Source organism: Cimex lectularius, unplaced genomic scaffold, assembly GCF_000648675.2.
Source record: "Cimex lectularius strain Harlan isolate CLEC.00 unplaced genomic scaffold, Clec_2.1 scaffold13, whole genome shotgun sequence".
In the NCBI taxonomy this organism is placed as follows: domain Eukaryota; kingdom Metazoa; phylum Arthropoda; class Insecta; order Hemiptera; family Cimicidae; genus Cimex; species Cimex lectularius.
Genome location: NW_019392649.1, coordinates 2,577,872 through 2,604,419, shown reverse-complemented (window position 1 = coordinate 2,604,419; position 26,548 = coordinate 2,577,872). Strand labels below are relative to the sequence as shown.

The following is a 26,548-nucleotide window of genomic DNA, read 5'->3' as shown; positions in this document are numbered from 1 at the left end:
CCTCAACATTCCTTTTGTCAACGAACTGATCCGATTCAGATTCCTAAACTTTCGAACCATCGTAACCATAGTGATCGAGCCTACTCCACTCATTCCCATCCTAACAAACCCGCCTCAACTGTCGGTGGCCTCCGGACATCCTTGCCACCTAACCATTCCCATTGAGTGCAAGCAATGGCTGGCTCCTCAAATCATGTGTTCTACCGGTGCAGTACTTGGATTAGTGCTAGTGTGTGATATATTAATCATGTATACAAATTTGTATAGTGTACGATCATGTATAGAAACAAATAAAGTTAGTGCCCGAGGGGATCGAAGTCAAGATAGCTCAAATGGTAGGCCGTATCTAGCCGAAGGTCGTGTGTTCGAATCCCGCTCGTGACACTGACTTTTTTATCTCAACTAAAAACTTTAATTAATTGAAAGATATTAATTGATCAAGCGGACCACGAAAACTAGTGAATATAACAAATAAAGTGGTTGAGATGGGAATTTGGTGTCCGAGTGGATCGAGGTCACTATAGCTCAAGTGGTAGAGCAGCGGCGTATCACGCCGAATATCGTGGGTTCGAATCCCGCTCGTGCTATTGACTTTTTTATCACAACTGAAGACCTTAATTAATTGTAAGATATTAATTGGTCGAGCGGACCACGAAACTAGTGAATTTAATAACAAATAAATTTAAATTTAAAAAACTTAAATAACAGATAAATTGATTAAATGGATGATTTTTGAGAATGTTTCTTTTATCCATTTTGAAATCCCTTTCCATTCTAAAAAAAATAATACCAGAAACTCGCAAATTGATTTGTTCTTTTTGAAAATATTAGTGGTTCTTAAGAAATAGATAATTTCCAATTAAATATTGTTTAAAATAAAATTTATTCTTTCTCATTTTTTTAATAAGTTATACGAAAAAATCTTCTGAAGGAAAATTTCAATATCTCAGGAACAAATCTATAAATTTGAGAGTTGCTAGATTTTGAGGAATATATTAATAATAAATTTTCATAATTTGTGAAAAAATAGGGCATTACATATGAAAAAAAATATAACTACCAGGTATTTTAACGACGATAAAATTTTAATAGCAAAATAGGCATAGTGTAAGTAAAATACATATTTTTTTAAAACAGTCAGGTTATGCATATTTAGACAATAGCGCATAAACTAAATCAGTCTATTTAAAAATAGGCATAAAATAGCATGAAAAACATGCACACGACTTGATTAAAAAAACACTATAACGGAGGTAAACACATCAAAAAGACTCGATCAAAAATAAAATCAAATATAAAGAGCATATGAGAACGTTTATGGGTAATGACAAAAATTAAATTACGAGACAGTTTCACAGAAAACCATCACGAACCTTCAATAATATTAAAAATCAAATGCATTAATAATGAGCACACTCGAAATATTATTTTTTCAAACATATTTTCTTATTATTATTATAAATAAAACCAAGAAACAAATTATTTAAAAATATATAATTTCGATGTAGGAATTATTGTGATGGTTGAAATTAAATGGTTGATGATGATGTGCACCCTTAATTTGTTATTAATCTTCACGAAGAAAAACAACGAGTTGGGGTAAATTTACCTTTGCATTTGCCGAGGAATTCCGTTCATTACTGGAAGGAAAAGCCGCAGGTTGCCTGCGGGCTACCTGCGACCACACATTATACTCTAGTCGAGAAAACGGATCTTCTTCGTAATGGAAGAGCAAATGTTCGTTGACTTTCAAACGGTAATGCGCGGTTTCCTTTGAAACCGGAACGGCGGAATCCAATTCTATAAGAAAACACCGCTTGGAGAATGATTGCCGCGAGCGTCGGCATCGGTGTAAAAAAAAGTCAACTCCGTTTTAGTGCTAAGCAGTTCGGGTTGAAAGTTTCATTTATTCGGGAATTACAATGCTAATCGATCTTCTTCTCACGATAGAGAAACGATACATTTTACTGAAATATAGCGGAAACAAATGAGGCCCGACCGCTGAGAACGCCAGGCAATCAGGGCGCTAAACACCACAATTCAGCTCGAATTATGTGCACGCTCTTTTTTCAACTATGTCAAACCTTTCCAACTTCAGTATCACAATTATATAAGTTTGCAATTAAATTTAAAAATGGGAAAGATTCAAATACGGTTGTTGTTTGATTGATTGTAGAAACTTTTGAGCAAATTGTAGGTTTGAATATGAAACATATCCAACAAAATATGTTTAGCGGTTTTTTAGTGTCGTTTTAATTTTGCGTGATACCACTCCGTCCTTGCCCAACTTCCATTCTATATTATTCTCCCAAAACCCATAATCTACATGTTGTCATTCACAAAATTAGAGTTCATGTTGGGTATTGTCTCTGGGTCGGTGAACTCGCTGAACCGGTAATGGGCCACTATCGGGTCCGTCTTCACTCTCGGGTTTGTTGAACTTCCCAAACGCGTTCGGCATTGCGCTAACTTCAGACAGCATTTCACTGAAGATGGCGCAATGGCGAAACGCGTTTGAGTAGTTCAATAAACCAGCGAGTGAAAACGGAGCAAATAAGTAGTAGTCCGTTCAGCGAGATCCACAAAAGTACTTCTCATTCCAGTCTATTTGAGAAGTTAATTTATTATCAACATAATATCATAATAATATAACACGTAGTAACAAATTTAAAATAATTCACTAGTTTTCGTGGTCCGCTTGACCAATTGATATATTTCAATTAATCAAGGTTTTTAGTTGAGATTTAAGTTGAAAAATGGCAAAAAGGAGGGAAAGGTGAGGTTGGGATGAGAATTTAGTGTCCGAGTGGATCGAAGTCACGATAGCGGTAGAGCAGCGGCGTATTCAACCGAAGGTGGTGGGTTCGAATCCCGCTCGTGACACTGACTTTTTATCTCAACTAAAAACCTTAATTAATTGAAATTTAAAATAATAAATAATTACTATTGAATTAAAGTACTAGGTTTTAATGTGTAAAATTGGAAACATATTTTTGACCCATCTGATGTTTAAACTAAATACCTATGTTTTAACGTTCTCATAAAAGTCTAAAAACCTTTTTTCATCTTTAATCCATAGGAAATTTGAATATTTGAAATTTAAAATGCTACCTGGCATTTTCCTAAATTAAACAATTCATTCTCGAAGTGAATAAATGTTTTAATTTTTATCCAAATAAATAAAATATTATTAAACTATATGATTTATTTGTAATAAATTCATAATTTAAGAGTTCAAAAAGTTATGAAACGACTTGCTTGCAGTCAGCATATTGTCTACAGGAAAATAAAATAAATAAACAAAAAGAAATTATTACTATCATAAAATATAAAACATGTTACATATTTGATATCTTGTTAATCTGACAAATAAGGAAGGATTTAGGTAGCAATAAATGTATTTATGGAGGACTGGGCACTTTCAAAGCTGTTACCGCGATCAAAAAACAATTTAACAAGAGATTGTTGATCTAAGGAAAAAAAGAAGAAAGGTTCAATAATTGGAAAAATTCCTCAGAGAAGGGCGGCGTGTGATGGAGAAAGGGCGGGTGGGGCGTTTCAATAGTAGATCCTGGAATAATTAGAAAGAGATCGGCCGAACAAAGAAGACTCTGTATAAACAAGTGGAGGAACCAATAAAGGGAGGAAGGAGCCCGTATGTTTACTTAATAAAGTTCCCTTAATATATTGAAGTGTGACGAAGCAGGGGATGGCACGGACCACTTCACAAAACCAAGCCCAGGAAGGAAACATTCGCCCGTCCCTCTACGACATCGCGAAGGCGTTCTCTTTACCCTAGGAGTCATGCATAAAACATTCCGACTAAACAAAGTAGAAAGAGAACTTTTGGTTGACCTCGGCTTCCTCATCCTGTAGGAGGTTTTTTAACCTGCCCACGATTTTTATCATTTCGCCCACCTGTTTCTATTGACCGTCCAAAATATACTGCCATTTTTGAATTATTTATAATTTCTTATCCCCCTCACCGGTTGGTACCATAAATCACATATCGCACTATCCATTATGTACGAATCTCATCCGAAAAACACAATTGATTTTTTTCTCCCAGCGTTAGGCCAAATGAGTCCACGAACACTTATGCAGAACCATAATATTATACACGGAGTACGACGTGTGATACTTAGAAAATCAGTAGGGATATCGGATTTAGAGACCATTTTCCTAGTTTCCAAGAGGCTTTCCTGTGGAACTGAAGGTGCCTTGTCAAAATGGGTGTCCGTGCTTTCCTGTGACTTTGTTCAAGAAAATGGTGTCCCCGGTGATATGTGTTCAGATGTAGTCTGCGATAAACGTTGTGTCTAGAAGGGCCTTTCCTAAGTCGAAAACCGTGTGCGTCCGACTTTGAAGCTGAAGAGGGCTCACAGCCTTGAGGGGCGGTAAGGTATGTAAAGACTAATTACGTAGAAGGAAAGTGATAAAATTAGTAAAGTTCGACGGTCAAATCAGGTATGGAGCACACAGAATGATTGCATGGCCTATTGGGCAGCCTGAAAAACGAGCCAGCTGAAGCTCGATGGACTCTATGAGGGTCTTTCAGCGGTCGCTGGAGTGTTTAGTACAAGCATTTTGGCCAGACTGTGCTGCGAGCTGGGAGTGATGCCGCCTAAATTTTGGAGGGAGCAGCTCACCCTCAGCCATGCGGCGGGGTTCCTTGCCAAACAAGACCATTCGCTTTAACAGATTGGTCTAAGAGCGGCGAGGTTGTGGCGTGTGCCGTGTATCACGAGGGTGCGTCCACCTCATGGTTGTTTCACGGCAGAACTGTATGCGATTTGGCCGTGTTTGGGGTGATTCGAAACTATGGTGGCTCTGCCTACCTTGTCTTCACCGATTCTCTCAGGGCGGTGACGGATGTTCGTGACAGTTTTCCGTCGTCCTTCCCGTAGTGCTTTTGTTGGAGGGGTACCACTAGCGTCCCGGCAAAACGATGCTTGTTAGTAGCTCGACGCATAGTACCGGAGGGTAATGAAAAGGCAGACGAGGTGGCTCAGGCCGAGACGTACCTACCTCCGGCCTGTACAGTTACATAGTCAATGGACCCGGTTAATGGAAAAGCTCTGACGAATCACGAGCATTGTCGATTGATAGCCGTTGGAGGATCTGACTCGTATTTGAAGTCATCCTCAACGATTAAGGCTAGACCATGCGATAGCTGACAACAGCTGACACACTGGCCAAAGCCCACGAATATGTCTAGGCAAAGAAAGGTGGCTCGATATATCCACCTAACTGAACGCGTAGGAATGCCAGCCGATATGAGAATTGTGCTTGAGCATGGCAACGAATATTTGGGAACCTTATTTTGATTATTGGAGGAAAGAGGATGTTTTATTTTATGTAGTCATGTAGTTTTTGTGTTCATAGTGTGTTTGGAGAGTGACTGTATTTATTAGCGTGAGTGTTATTTTAGCGTGAATCTGTATCGTCTGCGCAATGAGAGAGTTGTACATTGAGTTTTATGGTGTTTATCGAAACTTTCAAAAAGAGCAAGAAATCCTGGAAAGCAATCAGACATGTCATAGATGTCAAGTGTTTCGAAGTCGTAAATCAATTTTAAACAAGTATCAGACGTTATCTACAACCTATGCGCTAAGTAGGTGTATTTTGTAGGTGAATCACTTATGTCCAACCGATAACGCAACCCTTATGGAATACCGACGCCTTCTATTAGATTAGTAAGACTCTCTCATCTTGTGCTAGTTAATCTATTTATAGTAGTGCAAACAGTCGAGAGTGTTCAAAGTTGCACCGAGAATTGTGTGATTCGGTGAAAGGGGAGATTAACTAAGTTTTATAATGATGAAGTGGATGTCGAATATGGCCATTAACAGAGCCGGGTTTGAAATAAATAAATCCAAAGATAAAGTTAATATTGTTAAAGTAAAATGGTAAACAATGGTACCATTGTTATAAAATATCGCGTTTATGTAGGGAATATTTTTAATGCCACCATTTGCTCTGCCCAAAAGGAAGATAGATTTAAATTTTAAAATTTGCGTTTGGGATAATGAGTTTTATTCAAACATAAAAGATTTATTATAAAATGTGTACGAAACATCCGTAGTTCGTTAATTAAAAAAACCTTTGTTCAATCAGAATAATGCATTATATAATATCTGGTTTATAATATCTGGTAGAATAAAGATTGGAAGGTAGGCTAATTTCAGCTTTCCATTCTGGGTTTCGCCAATTAGGGCAACACGTCCACGGCAAAAAACCACCCTTGGTCCGTAATACCCAATATAGACTTATCTCAACCATATATCACCGCTAGGAACATCCGCCCTATCGTCTCGGGCAGCTTTTTACAGGGTGTCCCTAATAAATATTAAAACTTCATTGTACACCCTAATTCATGCCTCTTCGGCCGTGTTTCAGTAAAAGATCGTTGATTTATTTTGCAAACTGACTAATGAGCAAGCTTCTAGTTTGTTCAACCTTTTTCTAATGGAATCCAATCTTCTTTTTTTTCGCGCAAACATTTATACTGACTAATTGGCCTAGCAAACTACCATAACGATAGCCTTTGATCATTCTCCGCTAAAGTTAAATCTAGCTTTTTTTACCTTGCAGAATATTTTTTTTTGTTAACACTAAGTAAAGTAATAATATCCAAGGACTGTTTAATAAACAACTTTAGTAACAATTACATATAATTAAGGTTTTTAGTTGAGATAAAAAAGTCAATGGCACAAGCCGGATTCGAACCGAAATTGAAAAATGCCAAAAAGGAGGGAAAATTCAAAAGGTGCGGTTGAGATGGGAAGTTGGTGTCCGAGTGGATCGAGGTCACGATAGCTCAAGTGGTAGAGCAGCGGCGTATCTAGCCGAAGGACGTGGGTTCGAATGCCGCTCGTGCCATTGACTTTTTTATCTCTACTGAAAACCTTAATTAATTGTAATATATTAATTGGTCAAGCGGACCACGAAATTAGTGAATTTAGTAACAATTGCGGATGTCGCATATAAAAACATAAACCTGACAAAACGTGAACTTAAATTCAATTCAAAACGTATTTTACTTATCCAGAAGATTAGATAAAAATAAGATCAAACCACTGAAGACATGTAGAAGGAGGGGAAGCGAAACGAGTCTAATTGAAAACAAACAGCGGATACAGGCCTACGAGAGTTGATCTCTGTACCTATCTATATTTCGATCTGTTTATCTATGTAACTTTCTCATCTTGTCTGTTTCCTTTGCCTCTATATTCTTAAACGAAAATGTCATCTCTTGACTGTTTGTACTATGGTTTCTGCAATGATTGGATATTTGTACGTGAAGCATAATTTTATCAGATTATAGTAGACGTGAACACAAAATAAAAACTGTCATTAGTGAATTTTATTTAGCGTTATCTAAATGTTATATTTAGACGGATTACGTCCTAGAAACCTATCCGTTCTAATCGTAAGTTAGGCTATTATCTTTGAAAATATGATAAACTAGAAAACATCCAATAAAACAAAATTACATAACAGTCCGATTGAACAAATAACTTCTTTCAATTATTTAAGGTATTGGTTGAGATAAAAAAGTCAATGTCACGAGGGGGATTCGAACCCACGACCTTCGGCTAAATACGCCGCTGCTCTACCACTTGAGCTATTGTGACTTCGATCCACCCGAACACCAACTTCTCAACTCAACACACCTTTCGTATTCTCCCTCATTTTTGCCATTTTTCAAATTTGTAATCTATTTGATTCTCGGCGAATAATGAAATCGCCACATGACCACAGAGAGCTTTAGTGAAGCCATACTTCATTTAATTTATTAAATCCATTGCATTTCGTGGTGCGATTGACCAAATAACATCTTTCAATTAATCTTTATGTTAGGTATTGGTTGAGATAAAATATTGGTGTCCGAGTGGATTCGAATTTTCCCTCTTGTTTGCCATTTGTCAAGTAATAGAGCAGCGCCGTATTTAGACGAAGGTTGTGGGGTTCGAATCCCGCTCGTCACACTGACTTTTTTTACCTCAACAATACCTTACGTAAAGTTTAATTAATTGAAAGAAGTTATTTGGTCAATCGGACCACGAACTGTAATGGATTTAATAATTAAATTGAAGTATATCTTCACGAAAGCTCTCCGTGGCCGTTTCATTCGTCGCCGAGAATTAAATAGATTACACGACATTTGAAAAATGGCAAAAAGGAGAGAAAACTCGAAAGGTGAGTTGAGATTAGAAGTTGGTCTCTTAGTTGATCGAAGTCACGATAGCTCAAGTGGTAGAGCAGAGGCGTATTTCACCGAAGGTCGTGGGTTCGAATCCCCCGCGTGACGCTGACTTTTTGTATCTCAACCAAGACCTTACATAAAGTTTAATTAAACACAAAGTTTATGTATATATATATATATATATATATATATATATATAATTTATTGTACTTCATTGACAGCAGGCAATTATATATTTGTAGTAATATATTTGATGAGTTCTTAATTAATATCAATTTACGTTTTATTTTATTTTTTGATAATGAACTTTTTCCATCTATACAATATAGCCATATTTGGTAGAAAAATGTTATACACGTGCCAATAGGCCCTTGAACTTACGGACATAATAAAGTAATAAACATATTTTTAAATATGATTAACAGCCTTTGTTCTGCATGTATTTCATTGTTATTATACACTCAAAGACAAAAAACCGGACACTTTCATGTTGTTAATTTCCATAATAACTATGTTTAATGATTTTGATTTAAAAGGTAAACACATTATTATTAACTTTTTGTTTACCTTTATGGAGTGTTAGCAATCCTTTTAAACTCTTTAGATTAAAAATAAAGGAAATCAGTTCAATTTCGCCCTTTCCAGAGACAACTTGTCGAGTGAATTAAATGATTTTTAAATTGTTTTCTTTGATGAAACAAATTTCAACAAAAAATTAATTTTCTTCGTTTTAAAAGCATGGTTGTAAGTCGAGAATATCTGCCCGGGGCAGATGCTTTGACCAACGACGGGCTAAGCGTATACGAATAGCCACTGGTTGTGCCGCGTTCTCCATCTATCATTGGTCTACAGCTGGTTAATGACATCGGAAGTCTCGATCGAAGAATGGTAAATGTACAACGTTCGTTTTATTGCTCTTACCATACTATCGAACCGTCATTTAACTGCCTCCTTGATCGGGTCAACTCCAAACTGTCTGTAATATAAGGCTGAGCTCTAACAGTTCCTGTGAATAGGCACGTTTCTAGACGTCCTGCATCAGGTTGTTTCTACTACTGGGGAGGCATCGCATAGAAAGGCAAATATAAATCAGCATCTTGCTTGGACACTTGAACAATGGGATGGGGCTGTTTTATTCAGAGATGAGTGCTGGTTTGGTTTGTGGCAATCAGATTAACTGGACGATTTGTGAAGAAGAAGTGGATAAGTTTTGCTTCATGTTCCATGTTTGAATAACAGCCTTTTCTAAAACAGTTAAGCGGGGAACACACATACACTATGCGACACTACCCGATGCTACCCGTCGCCTTGTGACGTTTTGGCGGGGTGTGCACATCTATGCGCCGTCAAGCGCACGCCACCTACAGTCACAGATCGTGTATCACAATAATCACAGTCGCAACGCCTCTTTTGTTCTTAATGCACTACTTTGAGCAAAAACTTGTAATAAATTGTTTGTTAAACTTAATTGTTTTAAATAAATTTATTCCGGTCTTTCGACAAATTTTCTTTTTTAAAATAAAAACTAATGAAAATTTTTGATCTCGGTTAATTTGGCTTATATTAAAATACGTATGTAGTAATTAATGTAACGACAATAATACATGTAGTTTGAATAAAAATGTGAGTGTCCGGTTCTTTTGTCTTCAACTGTTCTCAATGCTACCCGACGAAAATCTGGAAAGTGGGGATCGGGTAGGCGTAGGGGAGGGAAGAGTTGCTGCCATCGGACAGATGTGCACGGGGGTAACTTTGGATTTGCGTCGGGTAGCATCGGGTATCGTTGCATAGAGTTGCTTTTCGTCAGTTTGTTCCCCGCTTTATTGTATGGGGTGGAATTTATCTATGGAGTCCATGGCCAACAAACTATCGTACAGGATGGATCTTTGACTGCACTAAGCTACATTGAAGAAGTTCTTCTGAAAGCTTATATCACATTCGCTCCATTGGGGAAAAATTCATCTTAATGGATGATAATGCTGGATCCCATCTAGCTCGAGTTGTCACCCATTATTTTGAGGACGTAGGGATTACGACAATGGATCGTCCAGTATGTTCTTCTGACATGAATCATACAGAACAGTTAAAGGACATGATAAAGAGACGGGTTAGACATCGTTCGCCGCCCCCAAGAAGCGATGAACAGTTTCAAGGCGTTCTCGTTGAAGAAAGGGATTCTGTTTCACAAGACGAAATCCTATCGCTTATTTATTCGATGCCTAGGAAACATAAGATCCTCCGCGAGGCCAGAGAAGGTAATAAGCTTTATTCAGAATAAAACTAGGTAATAAATATGTTAGTTTAATTTTAATCTATCACTAAATGAATTTCCGGATTGTTCGAGAAATTTCTTTTAAACCATCATAATTAAATAGTTTTTGTGAAAAATCATCAATTTCTATTCTTCTTTAATTTGGTTTATATTAAAATAGTTATGCTGTAGTTATCATAACGGTAAAAAGACATACTTTGGAATACTCAACTAAATCAAATAATCAAGTTTTTTATCTTTGAATGTATATTGGGCGATTTGCTACCTAGAATAAGAAAATACTACTGCTATCTGAACATATATAAGATCGGCTTAAAATTTTAAGTCTGGAATGCATCTCTAATTTTATATGTTGAAAAACCTAAAACCCTTTCAACATATCGGAGAGAGGAATCGGATTTACGCGAGCATATAAAGTAAAATATGTAGCTCCTCCACGACATTAAGCTGCTGGTTTTTTTGTGGCGGACCAGCAAGTGATCCGTATCTCCTCATATTGCGAGCATCACGAATAGACGTTTTATGGTTTACTCTTAGGCAATCAGGAAATATCTTGGAGTACAACTCGACTGCACGAAAATATCAATAAAGCAGTCGTACAGATCAACTTGCTGTTAATCGGAAAAATATGCTCTTGGGTTCATTTTGAATGGAATAATGAATGTAATTTATTTACTTCCGTGAATTAAGATTTGCTCTCATAATGCGTGTTTGAGAAACAGTGACAGAATGTAAACAATAAATGCAATTTATGTTTACTTTAGTGAAGAGCCAAGTTATTGGAATTAACAACTAAACAAAAGAAACGCGCTTTTTCAAACTTTTTGCCATAACTTTGTCATTTTTTGACCAATTTAGAATCCGATTGCACCAGTGTTTTCGGCGTAAGAAATTCTTTAAAAACTACATGTCAGGATGTATAGGATCGTATTTAAAATTCTGAAGGTGAACTGGGCCTGAAGTTCCTTGCACAATTTTTTTCTAAAAAAGGTGGCATTGGTTCAAGAGAAATTCATCTAAAAAGGACTCTGTATAAAAAGTTACAAAAACCAAAAGTCGCTTGCATTAGATTAAACCAATAAAATTGTTATTAAAAATACGTAAAATACGAATGTTTTTAGCAATTTTTTTTTGCTCTATTATCCAGGGGCATTGTTCTCATCCGATGTTAGGTTTTCAACTTATCTAAAATAAACTTATCAGTAATTCCATTTTGAATAATGTACACGCTAATAAAACTGTATTTCGCGTCAATGATATATTTTAAAAACATTTTGGTTTTTATTTCATAAGTGAAAACTATAAGGATAAAACAACAAAATCTCTGCAAACGGTTTATTCAGAGGCAAATATTTACAAACCTTTACCTTTGTTCAGTCGCCCTTTTAACCAGCTATGACTTGAAAAAGGTGTGAAGTTTAAAGACTCTTTTTCGAGAGTCAGAATTTTAATAAATTGCTGCAGTCTGCCGGTGTAGGGCTCGCTAAGGTATGGCGGGATCGTGAATAAGCAAAAAAATATATTTTGTTATATATCGCTGATTCGGATACATTTGTTTAGGTGTAATGCAATCCGAGGTGAATTATAGGGTTGTAAACTTATCCAAAACTTCCTGTGGATCTAATCTCAATTAATAAAATCCAACATACCATTTTCTTGTTGTCTGTATAAAAGGAAAATCTAACTATTTTCTTATTAGATTAGAAATTAGATTCAACATCTAATTGATATATATAAACCTTTACGTATTTGTACATAAAAACGCCCGTTTACACCTCTAATATTTTTCGACCTAGTAACTCGAAAAAAGTTGTACTAAAATTCGTGACCACATGTACTTAGCCAGTTCAAGAATTCGCAACAATTGTAATAATTTACAATTAATTAATCTTTAATTAAGGTTTTGGTTGGGATAAAAAAGTCAGTGTCACTAACGGGAGTCAAACCGATGACCTTTGGCTAAATACATTGACATTTCAATAATGGCAAAAAGGATTGAAAATTCAAAAAGGTGGGGTTGAGATGGGAAGTTGGTGTCCGAGTGGATCGAAGTCACGATAGCTCAAGTGGTAGAGCAGCAGCGTATTTAGCCGAAGGTCGTGGATTCGAATCCCGCTCGTGACACTGACTTTTTTATCTCAACCAAAGCCTTAATTAAAGATTAATTAATTGAAAAGAACTTGTTTGGCCAATCGGACCACGAAACCTCATAGACGAATTGTCATAATGTATAGATTTTCACCAGTTGTCGAAGTTATAGCCAAGGTTGGGGTTTTTCTTAATTCAAAAACAGTTCTGCCACGCTTTTCACTTTATTTCAAGTTTTTTATTTAGAAATCGTGAGATGCGGTCTGGTGTGATGTAGGTTTCAGAAACACATTTTCTTTATCATGCCAACGTTTCGATCTTTATTGAGATCATCTTCAGGGCCTGGGGTTTCGATGTCGATTCTCGGTCACTAATCACCACACATTTATTTCAAGTCATCCTCAGGGCCTGAATTATAAGAACATCAAAATCATACAATTTACAACACTGATAGGACATGATTAATTTTTTGTACCTTCTAGAATCTCTAAATGAATAAATAAATAATTAATAGTTGATAAATAGCGTAATCTTACTTTAGTGTGTGATTAATCCATTTTTTTGGCATTCATAAGTGTTCGAGACACAGAGAATTCTGAGGTTTCTTCTTGTCTGTTGCATCAATTATGTAGTACGTAAAAAATAGCACTGTAACCTTAAAAATGTTACAATATATACCGTTTAGAAGACCCCCCCTCAACTTGACAATGACGTGTGCTATTTTTTCCGAAATATCACACTTTTTTTCGATGATAGATTCGGATCAATAACAAACTGATTTTTAAAAAAATATGACTACTTTGACACTATTTCATATTTAGCAGAATTTGTGCTATTATTTTAACTGATTGAATAGAAATAAAATGGGAAATACGTTATTTTTTTTAGAAAAACTTGCAATATTAACTTGAAAGCATAATCTATGAGCTTACCTTAACACCCTTTGGCTTCTATCGTATTTGACTATCTGATCTTTAATGTGTACTTTGTGGCTGTTCCTCTGCCGGACAGCGAGAAGGACGTGTTTTCCCCTCTGCACTTGCCTGTGCTCCACTCTGTAATAGCAAGTGATGTTCCTCGGGTAGACACCGGGGTAATTAGGCGACTGGATTCGACACGGCCTAATGTCACAGCCCTCCAAAATTCTATCACAATAACTCCCTGGGACCAGGTCACCCCTCCAGCTGGCGACGGATCGGTTCCCGTAGCGCAGGTGGGCCTCGCCTCGCTTCAGGAACTTGTACGCTAATTTGAAATCGAAATTGTATCCTATACCCTGGAAAGGATTGAAAATTTAGCGTGGATCTGTGAAAAGGTTTAATCCTCATTTTTACCTGTTCGGACAGCCTGTCCAGCTGGAGTGTTAGATTAAGCGATCTTGTTTCACTGTAATAGACGGTGTACCCCCAGGCGCTTCCGCACCATTGACCTCCCGTTAATGGCCTTTCGGATTCCTGAATTGACATATGGCCGTCAGGGCAGCCGTCCGTCGTGAAGGAAACAAACTTGCCAACGGTGAATGTGTCAAATGTCAACTGAAACAATGTACAAACATATCAATCAAATTGCAACAACTTACACTAAAATCTAACCTAAATGTAAAGTTAGATTATTAGACCCAACATCCCATACACTATTAAATAAATATTTTGACATAGCACCCTGTGTTGGAGGTATGGTAACACCCAGATTTCTATACAAAATTAAACGTGTGTTTCTTAGTGACCGGTTGTTTCATAATTGGTTGAAGACCTGAGAAACGGTCAAGAATGCGGTAGTTTAGGAAAAAACCTTTTATATTTTTTTGCCGACGTTTCGACCTATGTTCGTATCATCTTCAGAACCTAGGTAAATGACAACATATGTTGATTGGAAAAAATACAATATATATTTACATCTCACATCAAATTTTTTCCAATCAACATATGTTTGTAATTTACCCAAGCCCCTAAGATGACCCGAACATAGGTCGAAAGTCGTAAAAAAAAATAAAAAAATCGTTTTTCTAAACTACCTCATCCTTGACCGCTCCTCACGACTTGAACAAATTACAAAAATAAACTTTAGGAAAACGATAAATAGTAACCACTTATATATTAAAACCATTCCTGGATTTTGTGATTCAGCCACAAAAAAAATTACATCTAAATTTTTTCATTTTCGGTTATCATAGATCGGATTTTCAAATTTTCCCAAACCTGAGAAACATTCAAATTTTGTGATGCTGCCCTTTCCACAAGAACCAAAATTAACATTTCGACTCATTTAATTAACCGTCTTAGGAAATTTGGCGTTTTCCCCTTTTCGTGCTACGGGGCATGTAATTGGGAAGTTTCCGGTCATTATGGACTGCTTATTTATGGCCGTTTTAATTTCCAAGACGCGTTTCCTATTTTTGCCATCTTCATTACTCTTTCGTTTTTTTTTCGATTCACTCTAATTATAATCCAAATAATGAATTACTATTCGTAAAAAAAGACCAAAGTAATGACATCCAGATCCAACGACGGATGAATTTTGAAGTCTGGGAATTATATTGTAAGTAGTAACTAACTGATTGCAGACAGAAACGTTTTATTTTCGAAAGATATTCAGAATTTTAATAGAAATAATAAATTTTATTTTGAACATAAACATCGTTTAATGGGTGTCTGATGAACTTTTAGTAAAGCTGTTCTGATCATTTGGAACTTCTTTTCTTTCCGTTGTTTTGAATATGTGAGACTTTTTTTAATTTTACAAAATTTCGATGGGGAATGTGTTGTCGGCTCACCGTGCGTATAACTTTTACGACCCAAAGTTTTTTGAAATCCGATTTGAAAAGAAGTGAAGACTGTTTTACTGTAAATGGACTCAAATGTACGAACGATTGTACGGATTCTGTACAGAAAAGACTGAAAAGACCTCGTTATAGTTCGTGATTTCTTTTAAACCACAAGTGGTTTCAATATAAAGCTGTACGAAGGGGGAAAGCGAAATGAAACCCAGCTTACCGTTTATAGGCTGACCGAAGAAGAAACGAAACTGTCAATTCCATAAAATAATGTTCCAGACTCGACCCGGATTCGGCTATAAAAGAAAAGTGGCCTGTATTTCAGAACAGAAATGGATACTTTTCATCCATGACAACTCAAGGCGTTATATTTCGATGGTGACACTGCAAAAACTGTTACACTCTTTTTCGGACGTACTACGTCACCTAGCAAATTTGTTGAGAGCTTTTTCAGATTACAATCAATTCCGGTCAACGAGAATTTTTTTTATAGAAGCACAACCTTGGTGAAATGATTTAAAACGAATTTGATGCTAGTAGTATGTAAGTCATTTATATTTTTTTTACGTCTGACACGAAACGAGCGAACATTGGCAGACCAGGAAGAAACTACGAAAGTATACGTTTTAAGCGGGGAACACACTTACCCGATACAACGCTATGCAACGCTACCCGATGCTACCCGACGCATATCCAAAGTCCAATTTTCCATAAGATTGTATTACCACATCTGCCCGATGCCATGCAACACTACCCTACTCTATGCTCTGCGATCCCCACTGTCCAGATTTTCGTCGGGTAGCATTGAGTACAGTCGAAAACAAAAGAACCGGGCACTCATATTTTTATTCAAACTACATTTATTATTGTCATTATATTAATTACAACATACTTATTTTAATATAAACAAAATTAACCGAGATCAATTATTCATTAGTTTTTATTTTAAAAAAATTAATTTTAATAGTTTGATAGAAAATTGATCAAAACACCGGAATACTATTTTTTGATATAATGCATTTAACTAACAAGTTATTACAAGGTTTTGCTCACAAAATTTAACTAACAATTTATTTCATAGTTTTGCTCATAAAATTTAACTAACAATTGTTCCATGCTTTTTATCATAAAATAATACCATTTTCGTCGTGTAGCGTCAGAACAGGACACTCATATTTTCTGTAGTTTATTTCAAACTAGGTACATGTAATTTTGTCGTTATATTAATTACAACATTCCTAATTTAATGTAAACCAAATTCAAAAATTCATGTTTTTATAAAAATTATTTAGTTATGATGATTAGGAAAAAATTTATCAAAACACCGGAATAACTTTATTTAAAACAATTAAATTGAACAAGCAATTTATTACATGGTTGTGCCCATTAAATTTAACTACCAATTTATTTCATGGTTTTGCTCATAAAATTTAACTAACAATTTATTCCATGCTTTTTCTCATAAAATTATACCATTTTCGTCGAGTAGCTTCAGGATAGGACACTCATACTTTCTGTAGTTTATTTCAAAGTAGGTACATGTAATTTTGTTGTTATATTAATTACAACATTCCTATTTTAATGTAAAACAAATTCAAAAATTCATGTTTTTATAAAAATTATTTATTTATGATGGTTAGTAAAAAATTTATCAAAACACCGGAATAACTTTATTTAAAATAATTAAATTGAACAAGCAATTTATTACAAGGTTGTGCCCATTAAATTTAACTAACAATTTATTACATGATTTTGCTCAAAATACTGCATTAAGAAGAAAAGAGGCGTTGCGATTGTGATAGTGATTATTGTGATACACGATGTGCGACTGTACGTGGCGTGCACTTGACGTCGCATAGATATGCACGCACTACGAAAGCATGACAATGCGTCGGGTAGCATCGGGTAGCGTCGTATAGCGTTGCATCGGGTAATTGTGTTCTCCGCTTTAATCCAGTGACTCCAAAAAAACAATCCCATAATTTTCTAATTTATGTTTCGAAGCAATTTTAAATTTTTGAAGTTGAACCTGTAATAGAGTGTGTAGATTGTGTAAATATTTTAAAAAATTTCCATACAGTTGACAAGAATGAACTAAATTTTACTACCAAATCTGTTTAAAAAAAAATTAAATCTCAAGTTTTATTTAATCGAGGTTTCGATTTCAAACGCCTCGGCAAGGGATTAAGGGCTGTGGTGCGGGCGACGGGAATTGAAACAGGGCCGAAAACCGTTTAACGCGTTACAAGGGTAGGGTGATCAAAGGACTGTGCGAATGGACTGATTGGATTTTGCGACAGGCACCTAGCCTTGTGATGACCAGCGAGGACTGACTGGCCATTGATATGTAATGAGGTACCGCACCGTCCCTAAAATACAAAGCGCCACAGAAATAAAAGCTCTTTGCCCAAGCATCCGATCAGCACGTTTTAGCCACCGGATTCGAAAGAGATCCGCGCTATTGATGATAAAAACCGGTTCTGTACAATGTACGAGGAACGTTCCATATTATTCAGTCGATAGGACATTTCATGTAAAATTCAAACATGCTATATTCTCAGGAAATAAAATAACAAAGGTGCCTTACGGCATCCTATCTAAATTTGTCACCCTTTTTGTTAGATCTGTTTAATATTTTTAGCATGCTGATCATATTGATCTTGATCCAGAGAGTGATATGACAAATACAACATTTTACCATTGAAGCAACATTGATTAGTACAATGTTAGGTAATTAGATTTTTTTTTATATCGTGTTTAACTTAGGTATAAACATTAATCATCCTTTGTAGAATCCCAAACCGATGTGAATTATGATCTATCCTCTTCTGTAAACAACCCATAGTTGTATTGACGTCCAAACCCATCGCAATCATTTTCCAAACTTTTAGAATTATATTGTTCGGCAGAAACGACGGCACGAGAGAAAATCTGTCTCTCTCGCTCTCTTTCTCTCTCTCTCTCTCACTATCTCTCTCTCTCACTCTCTCTCTCTCTATCTCTCTCTCTCTCTCTCTCACTCTCTCTCTTTCTTTCTGTCTTTCACAATCGGCTGAAGAGATAAACATTTGCCGCATTCTATCCTTCATCAATCATCGTTATTCAAAACTTTCCCAAATCTTTTATATGCCTATTTCAACACTATATCGTCATTTTCATTTAATAACTGCCCCATTCTCCTTTTTATCTTTAAAGTTTCTATATTTTTTTTCAAACACTGCTTTTCCTCGAGTTTATCTTCATTTTGATTCATAACGTTTGAAAATTGTTTTTCGAATGTTCCGGTATTGAAAAAGGCCTCAACCAATTGGAGAAAGAAGGCATTATAAAGTCAAATAAGTGGCAACGACTTGACGAAGGGGCTGTTTCCGAGAATCCGAGGGGCAGAACGAAATATGAAAGGCCTGCCCATTTAAAGTAAAAAGTTAATAAGAGACTTTTCTACTGGGAGCTCCCGGATTTATGGAATGCAGATGGTATAAAGCCGCCTTCGGGAAAGGGGGAAGGGAGTCTTAAAGGCCGGAGGGCAGAAAAGGGATTATAATAAACAAGGCTACCACCCCAGGCAACAACTTGCCTACCTATGCAACAATTTATCAAAAGAAATCGTCACATTGGCATTATTTCCAGCACCACCCTGATATTAGTTGTTAGCTTGATTAATTCATACGGGAGAGCTCGACCGATCACCTGCTACTGGTGGTGCAGCAGAAATTGTTTAAACTGTACATTGCTTAGAACTTTACCATAAATTCAAAATGTAATAATTTGTATAAACCTATCTATAATCAAGTGTTAATTTTACTTTTTTTATAGAACTTAGGTACATTCTATGAGAAGAATATGGGAAAAGGAAATTTAAGCGATTTTTTCTGTAGAATTGTTTACAAAAAAATTGAACAATGTATTTAAAATTTTGATTAATGACTTAATCAATTACAATAATTTCCAAAGGGTGCACCACTACTATACTTTTTTTCATTTTTTTTACTAGGGCTTCCGACATCTAGGTCATTCCATCCCCGAACTAAGTCTATATTATTTTCACCCTTTCAAACACTACATTCATACAAATAAATACATTTATACACATAAATACATCCAGACAGTACGCTCATTCCGTTTGGTCGGTGGAGTACTTGATACTCCTCCACCGACCTATATTCAAACTAATCTAAATTGGGGTCGATGGAATACTTCTATAAATATTTATTTAGAAATCATGAAATGCGGTCTGGTGAGATGTAGGCCTCAGAAAAACATTTTCTTTATCGTGCCAACGTTTCGATCTTTATTGACATCATCTTCAGGGCCTGGGATTTACAAACATTGTTTACATTTAACAAATACATTTAGGATGTGGAAAAGTGAATTTATACAATGCAAAATATATTTTTTATATTCAATCAAAGTATTTCTACTCACTCAAAGTGTTTGTATTCTGTGTAATTGTGCCATTCTTGCGTGTCATGTCGAGATTGCCAGTGAGATTTTGCTATTTTGTGTTTATATACATTGGATTTTGAAGGAGTGGGGAAGGATGTCGGTATAGAAAAGAAATTTTTGTATAAGGCGTTGGCTTCTTTGAGGTGAAAAGAGCCGACGAAGGGAAAAAATGTGTTGGTAATGGTTCATACCATTTATCCAAGGCCTATCACATAAATTAAACACATTTCTCTTGTCCGATAATTTCAAAATAGCTTTCAAAAATTATAAAACAATTCAAACACTTTTTTCCAAAATTAAAGATCCCACACCAATAACAAATAAATCTGACGTAATCTACAAGATCAACTGTTTAAACTGTCCTGCAACTTACATCGGTCTTACATCCCAATATCTGGACAAGAGAGTAAAGCAACATATCTATGATTGCAAAAAACCTAAGCAAAATCTTACAGCAATCGCTACCCACCATCTTGAACACCAACACAATTTCGACTCCAAAAATCCAAAAGTATTACACACAGAACAAAACAAACATAAACGTAATTTCTTTGAAATGGTTTATATCAACAGAGATAAACACAGCATCAATTACAGAACGACTGTAAACTCAGTCGCAGCTACGCTAATATCATTAATCAAATTCAATACAGATAACATACCTATATCATCACATTACATTCCACACATCAAATATTTTTCACATAGTCTAATTTCCCAATAATTTAGCTTTCCTTTTCCTATTTATCCCTTTCTATATAATCCTGAAAGGATAATCTAGCCGAACCATTACCAACACATTTTTTCCCTTCGCCTGAAGATGATCTCAATAAAGATCGAAACGTTGGCACGATAAAGAAAATGTTTTTCTGAAACCTACATCACACCAGACCGCACTCACGATTTCTAAATAAATATCGATTAACGGTCACTAATCACCACACACTTCTATAAATATTCCACCATCGACACCGAACACTCACTCATACGGTCTTAAAGTTCGAGGGGCGATGATAACGTTATATTTTACCCTCACCCCTCGCCATTCACGCTAATAAATACATGAACTCAGACAAAACAAACAGACACACAACACATAAGACATATTATATTCACTAAAAAAAAAAAAACAATTTCCCCTAAAAAGCGTAACAGGGGACCAAGATATCTGCTGCCGTGCTCGAGTACCATTTCCAGATTTGATGGCATGCCTACACGCTCCCTACAGATTTTGACATAAATCTAAAAATACGCTAATGATCGGATACAACAGTGATTAGAATTCAAATAATATATTGAGTTACAAGGAAAACATAGAAAAATAAAGCGTTTACTGACCATTAGTTAATGATTATTTGGAGATCGTGAGATGCGGTCTGGTGTGACGCAGGTTTCAGAAAAACATTTTCTTTATCGTGCCCACGTTTCCATATCAACAGAATAATCAACAACTACAATTCAACACGTACACCATCCACTATTACTAATAATACTACATCAAATATATCAAATACAGACAAACCAACATACATTTCCATGCAATTCATTCCCGGCCTATCACATAAATTAAACAAATTTCTCACTTCTGACAAATTTAAAATAGCTTTCAAAACCTATAAAACAATTCACACACTTTTTTCCCAAATTAACGATCTCACACCAGTAACAAATAAACTTGACATAATTTACGAAATTTATTGTTTAAATTGTCCGGCAACTTACATCGGTACTACATCCCAATATCTGAATAAGAGAGTAAAGCAGCATATCTATGATTGCAAAAAAAACGAAACAAAATCCTACAGCACTGGCTATCTACCACTTTCTACACCAACACAATTTCGACATCAACAATCCGAAAATATTACACACAGAACAAAACAAACATAAGAGTAACATTTTAGAAATAGTTTTCATTAACACGAATAAACACAGCATCAATTACACAACAGACACATGTAAACTCAGTGCCAGCTACGCTAATATCATTAATCAAATTCAATATCGATAACATACGTATATTATCATCACATCACACAAAACATATAATACAACATATAAAACAATCCGTTTCAGTGCGTGGTCCGATTGACCAATTAACATTTTTCAATTAATCAATATTTATGAAAGGTATTGGTTGAGATAAAAAAAGTCAGTGTCACGAGCGGTATTCGAGCCCACGACCTTCGGCTAAATACGCCGCTACTCTACCACTTGAGCTATCGCGACTTCGATCGGCTCGGACACTAACTTCCCATCTCAACCTTGAAAAACGGCAAAAAGAACGGAGAATTCGAGAGGTGAGGTTGGTGAGGTTCGTTTCCCACCACTTTAAAATCCAACGTTTATAAACATAAAACATCAATATCTCACTGGCACTCTAAACACGGCACGCAAGAATGACACATCTACACAGAAAACAAACATTTTGAGTGAGTACGAATACTTTGATTGAATCTAAAATTTCTAGCGTTATATAAATTCATTTTCTTCACATCCTGTATGATTTATAACATTTAAACAATATTTATAAATCCCAGACCCTGAAGATTATCTCACTAAAGATCGAAACGTTTGTACGATAAAGAAAATGTTTTTCTAAAACCTACGTCACACCAGACCGCATTTCACGATCTCCAAATAATCATTGGAAAATAAGACGTAAAATGAATTTCAGAAAATGGTTGTCATACCTTGCGTTAATTTTTTACATTAAAGTATAGATACACAATTTCAGCTATTAAACTGGGACTTGGACTGTCATCGTAGAAAACGCGAATTCAGAGGAATTCATGCGAAAATGCAAAAATGCAGGCATATGTATCACAATGAAATAATACCTGAGGCGTAGACACGGCGCTCATTACTGTAAGATAAAGGTCCTGGGTTCTAATACAGGGCCGTTGCATTCGAACCCGACATACTTACAAATGAACTTGTTTTCTCAAATATTGGCAACCCGGGAGTTGATATGACTGTGTTGTTGCCTACTAAACTTCTGTCTGGAGTTAAATTCCTAAATATGAACATTTCAAAAGTTTTGGCCCCACCCTCATCAATTTTCCAAGCACCATTAGAAAGAATTCCATTTGGACTCCAGAACGCCAAGAGGCTTGCATTTGAAGTTCTAGTATTGGACCTACTTGGGTACGATAATAACGCCCCTCTATTATTTTAGCGACTTTACTTATTATTTGTTATTCTCTGCTAGGTTTTAATTCATTTCAAATTTAATTTATTTTTATTGTTTTGGGTTCAATCAATAAATCCTAACCAAGTAGGGTAGAATTTTTTTAGAACAAATAACCCTAGGAAATTACAAAGCCTATTAAAAATTTGTTTCTTTATTCATTATGGTTTATAAGTGCCGTATTTATTATTCTTACATTTTAATTTATACTTCTATAAGTACGGATAGGCTTGATGATCAATAAATAAATTCTGAAAGATGGCCGTAAAATGCCATTACTTTTATTATTTTATGTAAGTTCATCATAAAAACGACGTGAGTAATAAAAGTAAAAATGAAGTAATAAAAGAAGAACCTATTTACGGCGTGTCCCTAGTTTTTTATGAGAATAAAGAGAGATTTGCTGGAAAATTGAAGGAGTAATGGGAAGCGGTCGTTGAGCTATTAAGTCTACGTCGTCAAAATAGATCCGGATATGACGCAGAGTGGAAAAGTGTGGCAGGCGGCGTATAGACGGTTTTGTGAAACTCCACTGACAGGACAAAATGGGGTTTTTGTTTCTCTTCCTGTCATAACCCCGACTTTTAATAAATACAACCTGTTTTATTTATTCTGTAAGAAAGTATTTTAAACGAACCATTTCCATTCCCTTTTCAATTTTTTAGAGGCCACTCGTTTGAGAGACGGTCGTTCGGTTCATCCCGTCGTTCCATTAATAATAAATTGTTTTTCCGAGCGAGATTCGAGTTTCCGCCTACCGGCGGCATATTCGGAGTATTCGTCTGCTAGATTGGCTAAGTGCGCTGTAAATATTAACATATAGTGTCAGCGGGATGAAGAGAGGGTTTATAAACAGACTTCCACTTCCAACTCCTCCTCGAAATGCTTAGTTTTATGTACACTTCCTTTTCTCTCTCCATAAACTGAAACCAAACAACCAGCCCAACTCCCAATAAAGTATCTTTATTTTCGAAGGTAAAGATAGGAAGTTTGCTCAGTGGAGCATCATATTCAATTACAGGATGGAACGTAAACGAAATTTGTTGGAGAGTTGACTGAAAAACCAGCTATGACGGATGAGATTAACTTATTTCCATTCTAGAAGCAGATAATTCTAAGTTATTTAAACTTTGAAAGTCCGTTTGATTTTTTTAAATCAACTTTTTACGTCAACCGGGAGGTAAAATATGAAAAAAGAAACGTATCGATAGACTAAAGTTTACTACCTAATATGCCCAGACTTCTATGTTCGTAAATCGTGGTGGTGTATTGTGTCTATTGTCTAGTTGACAACTTGAGATAAAATGCAAGGATACCTTTAAAAAATCCACTTATGTAAGTTTTCATACAAAACCATAAATCAGTAAAAGATCATTTATTGACTTTATAGTTTTGTAGGAAAACTAGCATAAGTGGATTATATATATATATATATAGACAGATAGATAGATAGATAGATAGATAGCCCGGCTGAATTGAATTTCTCTTGACCCAATGACGCTAAAAAAACTTTACTTCTTTGTTCTTTTTAACCACTCTTCAACGGTGCTCAGAGCGATAGAGTCCAGGGGAGATGGATTAACAAGAATTTTCTATCCTTTGCCGGAGTTCTTCACCTGAGGTTTCTGGGTTATTATCGGCGTGGACACGGTTTTTTAAATCGTGCTACAGAAAATAGTCAAGGGGTGTAAAATCGAGTGAACGAGAAGGCCAACATATCAGGTCTTTTCCACATATCCCAGAAGTGACGATTGGAATAATAATATCTCACCTACAGAGATTTGTATGAGGGGCATCCATCAAGCCGGAGAATTATTCTTTGTCGTTGTTGCTGAGGAACATGATCTAATAGTTTTCGTAAAACATCCATCAGCAAATTGAGGAACTCAGCACCATTTAGGCCCAATTAATTTATTTCGGAGAAGTCGATTCCGAACATTGATGCTGTGCACCACATGATGATGACGACAGAACAAAATTCTCGATTTTCCGGTGCACAGTTTGATAATTACAACGGTTTAGTATGCCATTGCAGGTGAATTTGTCCATAGAATATATGGAAGAAGGTTTTCTTCATTCTCCCAAATCGACATTTGTGCAACGAACGATAGAAGCCTGTCATAATCACAGTCCAGAAGTCACCGGACAAAATGAGAGCGATTTCGCTTAAAACTGTATGTACGGAGTATATACAATTTTATTTTTTGATAAACCTAAATACTTTCAACATCTGGAGGGTGGCATTCGGATTTTGGCGAACATTCAGTAAAATCCATGTTTAGTGGTCTGATTGACCAAATTACTTATTTCAACTAATTATTGTTTGTTTGTAAGATCTTGGTTGGCATTCGGATTTTGGCGAACATTCAGTAAAATCCATGTTTAGTGGTCTGATTGACCAAATTACTTATTTCAACTAATTATTGTTTGTTTGTAAGATCTTGGTTGAAATGAAAAAGCTAATGTCACGAGCGAGATTCGAACCCACGACCTTCGGCTCAATACGCCGCTCCTGCTCTAATCATTTGCGCTACCGTGACTTCGATCCCCACGGACACAACTCCCATCTCAACCCACCTATCGAATTTTCCCTCCTTTTTGCCATTTTCAAATGTCATGTAACCAGGATTCGATTCTGGGCGACATATGGAGTGGCCATGGGGAGCTGTTAGTGAAGTTAGACTATCATCCCTCGGGGTGCCGGTGTTTTTGAAAAAAAAGCCCACTTGTAAGTATCGAGTTCGAATGCAGGGCCGCTGGATTCGAACCCGGAATCTTTACCTTACAGTGATGAACGCCCTGTCAACGCCTAAACTGTTGTGGTCACCGACGCCCCCCCCCTTAAAGTTAGACTCGTTTTATTAAATCCATTATGTTTAGTGGTCTGATTGACCAAATTACTTCTTTCAACTAATTATTCTTTGTATGCACGAGCAATTCAGTTTAAAATTGTAAGTCCATATGAGTACATCTCTAATTTTATTTTTTGAAAAACCTAAAACCCTTCCAACATCGGGAGAGTGGAATTCGGATTTTCGCGAACATTCAGTAAAATATTCAGCTCCTCGTCGAAATTACGCTGCCGGTTGGTGATTGAACAGCAACTGATCCGTATCATCTCAAATCGCGAGCAACACTAATAAACGCTTTGTGGTGTACTCTGAGGCCATCAGGAAATTTCTGAGTATACAATTCGACTGCACGACGAGCAATACCACCGCTATCAATAAAGCAGTCGTACCTATCAACTAGCTGTTGATCGGAAAAATGTTCTCTTCGGTTCATTTTTAATGGAATTCTGAATGTACCGAATATGTACTATTGTAAAATTTATATATTTCAGGAATTGAGATTTGCTCTCATAACGCGAGTTTGACAAACAATAAATGTATGTGAACAATAAGTTAATTAATGTTTACTTTAGTGAAGAGGCAAATTATTGGAACTAACAACGAAACGCGTTTTTTCAAATATTTTCCGTAACTTTGATAATTTTTCTCCAATTCAAAATCCGATTGCACTACTGTTTTAAGCTTAAAACATCATGTAAGTCATATTTATGTATATATA

General features: G+C 36.0%; 1 protein-coding gene across 2 annotated transcripts in view; it reads right to left on the bottom strand.

Annotated features, from left to right (window-relative positions):
• The window catches only part of LOC106664607, a 617,189-nt gene that overhangs the window by 34,673 nt on the left and 555,968 nt on the right, over positions 1 to 26,548 (bottom strand). For both annotated transcript variants that reach the window (XM_014390497.2, XM_024230588.1), the window contains 2 exons: positions 13,904 to 14,104; positions 13,502 to 13,845 (listed from right to left, as the gene is read on the bottom strand). In XM_014390497.2, coding sequence (XP_014245983.1) covers positions 13,502 to 13,845; positions 13,904 to 14,104 — 545 coding nt within the window. The remainder of the gene's footprint in view (positions 1 to 13,501; positions 13,846 to 13,903; positions 14,105 to 26,548) is intronic.